At 34.5% G+C, this 11,974-nt stretch overlaps 1 protein-coding gene across 1 annotated transcript; it reads left to right on the plus strand.

Annotated features, from left to right (window-relative positions):
- Positions 6,696 to 11,974, plus strand: LOC109712898 (probable receptor-like serine/threonine-protein kinase At4g34500). The gene is made up of 7 exons (XM_020236741.1): positions 6,696 to 7,171; positions 9,024 to 9,128; positions 9,203 to 9,325; positions 9,709 to 9,879; positions 10,291 to 10,420; positions 10,606 to 10,815; positions 11,707 to 11,974. Exons 1-7 carry the CDS (start codon positions 6,711 to 6,713, stop codon positions 11,821 to 11,823), a joined length of 1,317 nt encoding a protein of 438 aa, XP_020092330.1. The 5' UTR covers positions 6,696 to 6,710; the 3' UTR covers positions 11,824 to 11,974.

The raw sequence follows: 11,974 nt of genomic DNA on the forward strand, positions 1-11,974 counted from the left end.
TTTGCCTTTGGTAGGCGAGGTGACCGGTACCGGTGACAACAAAAGCCAGTCACCTCATTATAAAAGATGCATCACTACCGTCCATTTAAAAAAATTTAAGGGCTAAGATTTATTTGGTGTATAGGAACATTGCTCTTTTATATTACAGTCTTTGAATATTTTTACTATTTAGTTAATATTACTCACTCTAATTAATAAAAATACATCCAAAATGATTAATTGTAAAAAATTAAAAGTTCAGATAATAGATATAAAGTTTTTAAAGTTTATGTAGTTATTTATAAACAGAAAAAGTTTATACGGTACGTTATTCTCGTATATAAAATAAAGTGTAATTAATAGCCACTAAGATACACAAAGTTCATGTTCATATTTAATATGATATGCGAAGATCATGTTCATATTTTAGGCATTGTGTGAGAAAATTGAACTTAATTCAAGTTCTAAGACATAATAAAAAATTATGCATGGGGAAAATTGACACTATTATCAAATTATTCCCTTTTTTATATAATAATATAATTAATTGTAGCTTCTAATGCTTAAATAGTGGGATTTAAAAAAAATTCAATGCACACCTAACAACCAACATAGAAAGAGATATATAGTTATATGCATTGTATAGTTCAATACAAGACAAGTACATTACACCTCGATTCTAGGGTTTAGCTAGGGTTTAGGGTCACCTCCCCCACCCCAAAAAAAAAAAAAAAATAAAATAAAATAAATCATAGAGCTTGAGCCAAACATAAAAAATGATGAAATACAAAGTCAAATATAATTATTAAAATAATGATAGTTTTATGTTAATAAAAGTGTAAACTAATTTTGGCATGCATGTAATATGTTGGAATTTTTTTATCTATCAGCTTAAGTTTTTAAATTCGCTTGAAATTTTTTACAAACATTACATGGAAAGAAGTTATTCCCAAGTCCTATTATTGGCTATCACTGTTTAGAACAATTTTAATTTAGTGAGATATATATTTTTTTACCTTCTGTTCTGAGACTCAGATTCAAAAATTGAAACACGAAATCCTTTTTATATAGAAAGTGTATGCACATTGTGACTTAAGAAACATCTTGAAAACATAGAACAAAAATTATTATTATCTTTATATAGAGCAAAGCTTAGATTCTTTTTGAAGTAAATAAGGCCTTTTACTTCTGCATGATCATTTTCGACGTTGCGACATTCGAATCAATAATCAACATCATTAAATAAGACTCTAAGCTACCTAAACATTCTAGAAACCAAATATTATAATTTTCGATATCATTGCCTACTACACTACAAATTTAGGCCAGGTTGATACTTTTTATTAGCTAATGTAAGATGAGTTTGAAACTACTTGATCAGTAGACAACATAGTTGTCTAAAACTCACAAAATTCGACTGCTAGGATGTTCAAATAGATTAGCTATATCTCTTTTCTATATTTTAGCAGGGTTATTATCATTTACTATGCTAATTTCATTTTCTATTTTTTGAATTGCCAATCTCTATACTAGTATGTAACAAAACTATATAATGTTACATAGGGAAGTTAACTGCTCTGTTAAGAGGCACTAGTTGTAAATAATATAAGTGTTTTGTTGTTTTCAGTTGATGCTTTCCTCTCGGATCATTGGCACTAATCATTAATTCCAAATACTCGAGCTGTAAGGAAAATGCAACTAGTTCACTCAAAACGTGCAAATACAGTTCTCACGGGTCTCGACTGTGATTTGGCTCAACCAGTCTCACACCACTTCAAATATGACTCGGCTCAACCCAATCTAGCTCTCGTCAATTCGAACGTGATGTGGCCTAACCTGACCTCCCGCCAAAAGAAATGATGTTGTCTCCTTTAAGCCAACATTCCCAACATAGCATCTATCTAATTTCTTCCAATTTGAATCTTCTAAACTTTAAAAGAGTACTCTAAATCAAATTTAACAGTATCAATTGCTGATTCGGATGATCCATCACTGTAAACAATGCGAAGTGTCTCCGTTTACTTTTAAAAATATTCTAATTTTATTAGTTATAAATTCTTTTTTTTTTGAGAGAGTAAGATTCTAATGCGTAAATAGTGGGATTTAAGAATTTAAAGCACACCTAACTCCCAACATAGAAAGAGAAAACTATATATCTTAATTCTAGTTCAATACAAGACAATAACTACATAGATTATTAATGTATATATATATTTTTTTGAGGGAAATTGATTAATCGCTATATATACATTGATTAATGTGTGTGTATATATATATATATATATATATATATATATATATATATATATATATAATATATTACGCCTCGATTCTGGGGTCTATCTAGCGTTTCGTGTCACCTTTCACAAAAAAAAAAATATATAAAAAGGTAAGTGAAAAAAAAAGTTTCATAGAATTTCAGGCAAACAAAAAATATGATGGAAAACAAAGTCAGATATATTATTAAAATTAATAGTGTTATATATGTTAAATAAAAGTATAAATTAATTTTGATATGTATGGAATGTGTTTGGATTTTTCAGCTATCAGCGTAAATTTTTAAAATTGATTGAATTTTTTTTTATAAATAATGTATAAAATAAAGTTATTCTTAGATTTCTTATGAATTATACTGTTCCACCAACGACTACTAAACCAAAGTGGGTCACTATTATTCTAACCTCATAACTCCTTAACTCAAAGGCCGAAAACTCACAAGCGCTAATGACTTAATACTATTAGAAGCATTTCAGTGTAATTTTTTCTCTCTCTCTCTATATATATACAGAGAGAGAAGTAGAAAGTTGTGCTAGAATAATACTAATAGTATATATAAGAAGGCTAAATTACAGAAAACTTTCATGTAATAATCCGCTTTTTCACTTTCCCCCCGTGACATTTAAAAACCTATACTTTGCCCCCTTGTAAAATGAAAAATGTTCACAGGAGGGTTACGGTGTGTAAAATGACCATTTTGCCCCTCGCCATTTTCGTCTTCTTCCTCATCTTCCTCAGCCGTCCCTTCGATCGGCCGCGATTCCCACCTTAATCGGCCGCGATTTCTCTCCATTTTCTTCTCCACCTGCTCCCCTTCTCTTCCTGTACCCTCGCCGCCCCTCGATTTCAGCGACAGTAGGGAGGAAACCGAGATGGGTGTTGATGGAGAGGTAGGCAAGGGCAACGAAGGCTAAGGCGAGGCGGCGGATGACGGCGAAGGGGATGTGGGCGAGGGCGAGGCAGTGGAGGACGGCGAGGCGGTTAGGTGGCGAGGCGGCGAGGCGGCAGCGAGGTGGCGAGCCGGAGAGAGGCGAAGCAACAGAGAAGAGGGCGGAGGGGTATTTTCGGCATAAAAAATATTTTATAACGGAATCCTAACGGCAGGGGATGAAGTACACATTTTTTATTTTACAAGGAGGCAAAGTGTAGGTTTTTAAATGTCAGAAAAAAAAATGAAAAAACGAGTTATTACAAGAGAGTTTTCTGTAATTTAGCATATATGAATAATATTCTTTACTATCCATTTTTTGAATATTGAACGCTTTGTTTGAGAAAGAGCCTTACAATCTCGTTTTTTTGTACCCAAAAGAGTGAATTGAATGGTGGAATAGTAAAGATTTAAGAGTGAAAAAAAAGGATAGTAACCAATATTAATATACTATTAATAGTATCCTAGCTATGGGAGAGTGAAAAAAAAGGATAGTAACCAATATTAATATACTATTAATAGTATCCTAGCTATGGGGGAGAGAGAGAGAGAGAGAGAGAGAGAGGAGGATTATAGTAATTTTATGAGTACTGAGGCTGTCGTACTCACTATTGTTTTCAACGATAGTGCTTCTAAATCTACGATTCATATTGTTAAATATAATATAGAGCATTTGAATCTTGTAGAATATTATGAATATCATGATTTTTTGAAATTATTAATAAAGTTCATCAAGAGAGAATAAAAAAAAGGATCAAAATGAACGACATCCTCAAAATAGAAGAACAGACTCTTCAATTTCAATTCAGAGTTATTGATCTTTATCTATATATTGAATAAAATTTTTTATCAATTAATTGATTGTGATTGTTGTATATTGTTAAGCTAGCATGCGTTTTATACTGGTCGTTAAAAATTATCAAATTTGAGATCTTTTGATTGAAAGGTAAATAATATATATCGAAAAATTACAATATTTGATTACTAAAAATTTTATTCAATATATTTGTTGTATATTGTTAAGCTAGCATGCGTTTTATACTGGTCGTTAAAAATTATCAAATTTGAGATCTTTTGATTGAAAGGTAAATAATATATATCGAAAAATTACAATATTTGATTACTAAAAATTTCAAATGTTTTAAATCATGTTTAATGGTATGAATCGTGAATTTAAAAATTTTATCATCGAAAACAACTTATAAACACGATGGTGATCGTACTCATAAGTATAGTAATTGAACTCTCTCTCTATACATATATTATAATTATCTTTTTTAAAGAGCAAAGTCAAAATACTTGAAAAATACTACCTGTTCGCCTCATATCGGTGTATAAATTGTACACCCTTGCATCCAAAGATATAAAAAACTCTGTAGAACTTTTTGTATGTTAAAAATAAAAATTTGATAAAACAAGCAAGTTAACCTAGAGTGTAAGAAGTAGATGTAGTCATTTTTGATGATGAAATATTCAAATTAATAATCAATATCGTCAAATATGATTCTGGGCTAGCTATTTGAGCTTTTTAGTAATCAAATTTTATAATTTTTAGGCATCACTTATTATATATTCAATTTGCATCAAATATATTTAATAATTTTTAATCACTAATATAAGATGTCTAAATTGCTAGGCAAATATAGTTGCCATAAAATCATCGTAAAATTACAAAATTAAACCCCTATAGAGTTCAAATAGATTAGATATATCGCGTTTAATAGTATTGATCATCAATTCGAATAAATTACTGTTGAAAAATTTGTACATCAGACCGCCTCAAAATTCGTACACACTAGCAACAATAACTCGTTGGGCCCAGCCAACAGCCCAAAATGCTTAAGCCCAGTTATTATTACTAGTGTCTAAGTCTCTTATAAACCCAATGACAACCCCATTCCCATCCGATGTGGGACTATTGGGGTGTCACAGACTCATGTGAGACTCGTCTCGCTAGCCCGTCATCCAGACCCTGACTCAGCCGAGATTCGCCACACATGTCCAGCTGGTGAACCGGCTCTGATACCAAATGTAACGACCCAGCCCACTAGCAACAATAACTCGTTGGGCCCAGCCAACAACCCAAAATGCTTAAGCCCAGTTATTATTACTAGTGTTTAAGTCTCTTATAAACCCAATGACAACCCCATTCCCATCCGATGTGGGACTATTGGGGAGTATTATTAATGATTTGTTCCTACACGCATTTTTTATTAATACTGCACGAGTCTTGAGGCGATCTATGCTTTTAAAAACATAGCAGCTCAACTCTATTTATAGTATTATCATAGCTTCGAATTCAATGTAAACACCTAACCTGTAAAATAAATACATTGAAAAAGTTGTATTTATATTCTCGTTGAATGCTGTGACAACAACTAATTCCAATAACGCACCAACCTCTACTCCTATTTATATATTTGTCACGTTCCAGCAACTTAGATACTTCAATTCAAAGTCTCAAACACGATTAGTATAATAGCCATATATTACTTATATTATGATAATCATTAAAACTTTAATTAAACTCTTAATTCCCTTATTAATTAATATAAACAACAGTTAATGGCTCGAACTACTGGTAGTTGTTTATGGCTTATGCTCTCGCGCGTTATCATGCATGTACTTAAAAAGTTCTCATGAACTAACATTACCATTCGAAGCAAAACCTCTAATTTGTTGCTGTTTTGTTTTATAAACAAGCTAATTAAAGCTAAAAGTTTTTAATGTTTGTTGAGTTGGCTTTTTAAACATCCAATTAACCCAAAATGTTGCACTTAATTAGTTTGTGATATAGCGTACTTTTATTTTATTATTCTGTGCTTCAAAAAATTATTTTTAATTATTCTGTGATATTATTTTTGTTTTATTACAAGGAACTATTGTTAAACATAGTACTATCCTGCACAGTTGCTAAAGAAACTTACTTTATTATCTTATTTAAAAATAAAGTTTTTCGTGTACTTCTTAAATTACAGAATAACAAAGTGGAAAATATAGAGCAAATTTTTAAAAATCCGAACCTTAACCGGTTAAATCAGATACAAAGCCCAAACCCGAATTCGACATACTTTAAGCATTCATATTCAAACCTGAATCCGGCCAAAAATTTGAGAACCAAAATTTGAACCCGAATTCAAAATAATTATTTCTCTTTACTATATTTCAAAATATATTACATTAAATCTAAATTTTTAAAATACAAATTCAAATAAAATTTGTCCCATTTTTATTTTTGATATATTTGAAACTATATTCGTTTAGTATTGAATAAATTTATTTTGTTGGAATTCAAATACAGATAAATCATTAACATTCCATTCCATTCCATTGGCATCCCCACCAGATCCTATATAAGCTCTGCTGCTTTGGCATTCGCATTTCGCACCACTGCCTTTCCCGGCAATCCTTTTGTCTCTTTACTACTACACCAAAATAAAATAAAAATAAAGATAATAAAATAAAAATAGAAAATAAAAAAATAAAAATCTCCACGGCTGGCCGTCTGGTCGGGCGGGAGGAGGGGATGGCCGGCGGCTTCTTCCTGTCGGAGAAGACGGCGGTGCTGGGGCTGAGGCTGTACGCTCTCATCGCCGTCTCCGCCGCAGCCCTCGTCGTCGCCGCCGCCGCCGCCGCAGTCCTCATCCGCCTCCTCCGCTGCAGCGACCGGCGGTGGCGCCGCCGGCCGTCGCTGCGCGTGAACCACGTGTCCGGCCTGTCGACGTCGTCGTCGTCGTCGTCGGAGGTCGAGGCCACCGGTTTCGGCAAGGAGGAGAATGCTAATGAAGAGGTGGTGGTGGAGATGGAGATGGGGTGGGGAGGGAGGTGGTATGCGTTTGCGGAGCTCGAGGTGGCGACAGGGGGATTCGGCGGCGGCGGCGGCGGCGGCCGGGGAAATGTGATTGGAAAAGGCGGCTGCGGGACGGTCTACCGTGGCGTCCTGCCGGACTGCTCGGTGGTCGCCGTCAAGAATCTACATAACAACAAGTGAGTGAGTGAGTGAGTGGTAATCATTATCGTGATGAAAGAAAACATACATAACTTATTTGAACTATGCACATTTATACATCATTTTGTGGTAGCTACTAAGCCTTTCAAAATTTTGACTTTAGTGCTCAACCTTTTAATTTGATGGCCTACCGTGGGATATAGAACTTATCTAAACTATACATCATTTTGAGTTAGTAACTAAGCCTTTTCAAGTTTTTGACTTTAGTGCTCAATCTTTCAATTTGATGGTCTACCGTGGCGTGCAGAACATATTTGAACTATGCATCATTTTGAATTAGTAACTAAGCTTTTTTAAGATTTTGACTTTAGTGCTCAACCTTTCAATTTGATGGTTTACCATGACGTACAAAATTTATCTGAATTATGCATCAGTGTGAGTTGACTACTAAGCCTTTCAAGATCTTAACTTTAGTATTCAATCTTTCAATTTGACGTTCTACCAAAGCGTCTTGCCAGACTGCTTGGTTGATGTTGTTAAGAATCTACATAATAACAAGTGAGTTAGTGGTAATCCTTATCGTGATAAAAAACGTGCAGAATTTATCTGAACTACACATCATTTTGAGTTGGCTATTAAGCCTTTCGAGATTTTGGCTTTAGTATCCAACCTTTCAATTTGACGGTCTACCGCGGCGTCCCGCCGGACTGCTTGGTTGTCACCGTCGAGAATCTACATAACAACAAGTGAGTGCGTAGGAGAAATTCTACTTGTTCACTCCAAATATGGTGTAGATCTTACACCCCCCATTTTAGAGTTCATAAAAATTCAAATGATTTTCGGTAGAAAAACAAAAAAGATTGATATGATAAGTAAAAAATAAATGGTCTTTAGATGGAGTGAGTATAAGACATACACCCCACTTTAGAGTGTACCGATAGCATTGTTAGATTGCGTAGTCATCTTTAATTTTTTTTGCTCTGATGCTAACTTTTTCTTATTATGCTCCAGACCTTTTAGATTGTAACGGATACATTACAAAATTTATAAAAATTTGTATATAAATTGGATTAAATTCTAAATTTTAGAGCATACCCGTCATGACCTAAAAGGTTGGGGACGTGACAGATGAAACTCTAGATATGATTTTAGAAAAAAAAATGGAAAAATTACATATAATTATATAGAGTAGAGTTGTGCTGGAGTGCTTTAGGAAGTACAAAGTTATGAAGCTTCCGTACTTCTACTTTGTTTCAAATGACAATGGTGTAAAGTATTTAAAGTTTCTAAAATCAAATTTTAATGATTTTTTCGTACCATATTAACCTAGTGATTAAAATGTTTCAAAATCGATAGTCTAAATGACAGATATGAATAACTTATCCAAGCGCAAATTCTATTTCGGTATCTAGACTAACGCAAATACCCGTAATCTAAAAATAAAGAATCCTATCATCAATTTTAGTGTGATTTATCACTTTTAACCCTCCGTTTTTACTGAATCGATTATACCATATATGATATCGAAAAATTATAAAATTTGGATCGTAAATACTTCAAACACTGGAATCACAAACAAAATCGCCAAACCGCACAAGCTATCACTGTTCCATAGGAGTAACAGCTGATTCTGACTAGGACAAAGTTTTCGCACGAAACCGAGTTTTTGAACAGCATATATGAAAATTTGGTTGCACAGGTAGTAGTTGACAAAATCTTACTTTACAGTTGCAGATATGCAAATACATAACATAAAATTGAAACATATAAAGCAATAAATAATCTTTACGCGAGCTCGTGAGAACTTCACAACATGTAATCTTCTGTCTCCCTTAGCAAAATATGTTGCTCGACAAATCTCTTGATAATGGTAAGCAATCATTTCTGCAGGGGCCAAGCAGAGGAGGAGTTCAAGGTGGAAGTCGAAGCCTTAGGAAAAGTAAGGCATAAGAACCTGGTCGGCCTCATTGGCTACTGCGCAGAAGGATCTAAAAGGTATACTTAGATCTGTCCAGTTTATAATTTGTCGAAACAGCAGCCTGTTTTATAATTTGTCGCTGCAATTTTAGGCTGCTCGTGTACGAGTACGCTGAGAATGGCAATCTCGAGCAGTGGTTGCATGGAGATGTTGGACGTTTCGGCCCCCTAACATGGGAAATCAGAATGAAAATTGCTGTAGGAACAGCAAAAGGGTTAGTTTTAGCTCATGTATATTATCCAATTGCTTCATTTCTGTTTCAGTGTTCTTGTTATTCAGTGAATAGAAGTTGCATCCTCCGTGCTTTTCGCAAATAAGATAGTGCATGGTATATATACCAATATCAAGTTTCTGTACAGTATATATGAAAATTCAGTTCCAGGGACATAACTTATATCTTACATAATGTATACAGGTTTACTTGATTCAGTATATGTATATATATATATGTGTCATTGATGTAGCTAATTATTTCAGACATCAATTGCACATTCATTGTCTTTCAGAAGCTTCTTCTTTTGGTTCTAATTCTGCGAAATTCCCCCAATAACATTCTTTGTGAAGTTACTTACTGAATTTTACCTAAATCTGCTGCAGAATAGCATATCTGCACGAAGGAATAGAGCCTAAAGTCGTGCACCGAGATATCAAGTCGAGTAACATCCTCTTAGACAAGCAATGGAACCCAAAAGTATCGGATTTCGGGTTCGCCAAGCTTTTGGGTTCTGGTTCGAGCTTTGTGACGACTCGTGTTATGGGGACGTTTGGGTGAGCCTCATCTCGTTCTTCTTTTATACTAACATTTATTTTATTTTGTCCCTTCATTAGTAGGCATTCTCGAAGGTTGTCATTTGAGCCTGGCTTCTGGAGCAGATTCTCTACTCCAAAAAGTAGCAACCGTACATTTGACGAACAAAATGTCTAGATTTTTTGGCCGTGACAGGAAACTGAAATGAGCTTCTGAGCCCAAGAACGAAATCTCCAATTTAAAGATTTCACTCCGACTCCAGTAACATAGCTATTCGCGGATTTTAGTTAAAGTGCTATGAGTTCTTCGAAGAGCTCTACAGAAATAGCACTTACAGAAGCACCACTTTTTGATCAATTTAATCTTATCCCCAGTATATTCCTATCCGATTTATGTAAATTTTTCTCCTTTTCCTCAAACTGTTTGTCCAGGTATGTGGCACCTGAGTATGTAAACACAGGTTTACTCAACGAGGGCAGCGACGCGTACAGCTTCGGCGTTCTGTTGATGGAATTGATATCAGGTCGTAATCCGGTGGACTACAGCAGGCCGGTTGGAGAGGTCGGTGACGGCAAATCTTTGACAGTTTTGATTCTTTTCTTCTTTTTCTTTTTCTTTTTTTCGTTCTTTCGTTTTGTCCATAGTGAAAATTTTGACCTGAACTTGCGAAAACGAAAAATGCGGATTAAAATGTGGCTTTTGCATTAGTTGTTGTTCTCAAATGTATCATTGCTTCTGCTTTGTAGATAAACTTGGTAGAGTGGTTTAAAGGGATGGTCGGAAAGAGGTGTTTAGAGGAAGTGTTGGACCCATCAATCAAAGCTCGACCTTCGTCGCGGGAATTGAAGCGAGTGGTAATGGTTTGTCTCCGATGCGTCGATCCGGATGCTCAAAAGAGACCGAGGATGGGGCATGTTGTGCACATGCTCGAAGGAGACGAGTTCCCCTTTCGCACGGTAAGATCATATTCTTCTTTCCACATCTTCTCTTCTTGATCTTGCGAATTTGTTTAGACCATAGAAAGAGTTGGTATATACATGGTTAAAAAAAACGAAAGTTAAACTAAGGAGTAAGTAATTACGAAACGAATGTATATAATCTACTATATCAAAATTATCTATGTCCAATTTGGAGAAATTTGAATACAAGAAAAAAAGGGACATGACATTTAAACTAAATTAAAGAAGAGTTAAAACTTATTTAATCTACTACACACACAAAGAAAAAACCTTTTTGTAGCAAATTTGGGGTATTACCGCATTTATATATGTATCATCATAGCTTGACTTAGTTCGGTGAGATCGTATCTAGTGATTGGATTTTAAAAGCCTTATTTAAGTTAATAAGCACCTTCATGAGCTTATATAATTGCAGTTTTACGGAACCATAGATAGCAGAAGAGTCGAGTCTCGATATTCTTTTCTTAACTTTTTATGTATCAGTGGCTGTTCTTCTGAATGATTTGTCAAAAAATAGCGAGTCGTGAGGAGTCGCAGTCGAGGACATTGCCTTATCAACTGCTGCTTCTAAAACGCGAGATAAATATCGTAGCGTAATATTTAGGCTTATCGAAAATGTCCATTTCATCAAATGCTCAAATAAGTAATAGTCCAATTGACTCAGAAGCTCAAATCAAATTGATATAGATATCCTTTTTTTCTTTCTCTCGAATGTCTCTGCTGAGTATTTCGTAATCCTGTTACGTGAAATCTTATTGATCTCAATTTCAATTCCTGATCAACACTATCGACCGAAAAGAATATCAGCGCGGTTCTTAGTAAGAAAACATCATGAGCTACATTTTGGCTTGTTGAAATTGTTATGCTATATTTGTTTTTGTTTTGCAGGAACATCGATCGCCGCGAGAGCATAACTCGAACTCTCGCAGTCTCGCGACCAACAAAGTCACAGCTCTCGCTGAAAGTGTGGGACTTCCTGCATCCAAAATGTCGATGTGCAGATGACGAAATCGCGCAGTACATATCATAAGACAATAAATTCATAATCATGTTATCAAAGTTTCTTAGATATGTAAATAATTCTACTTGTAACTGCAAACACTTAATTTTTGCAGAAATAGATATGCTTTTAAGTAATGTTATTTATGTTATTAGA

This window comes from Ananas comosus, linkage group 1 (genome assembly GCF_001540865.1).
Source record: "Ananas comosus cultivar F153 linkage group 1, ASM154086v1, whole genome shotgun sequence".
NCBI lineage: Eukaryota > Viridiplantae > Streptophyta > Magnoliopsida > Poales > Bromeliaceae > Ananas > Ananas comosus.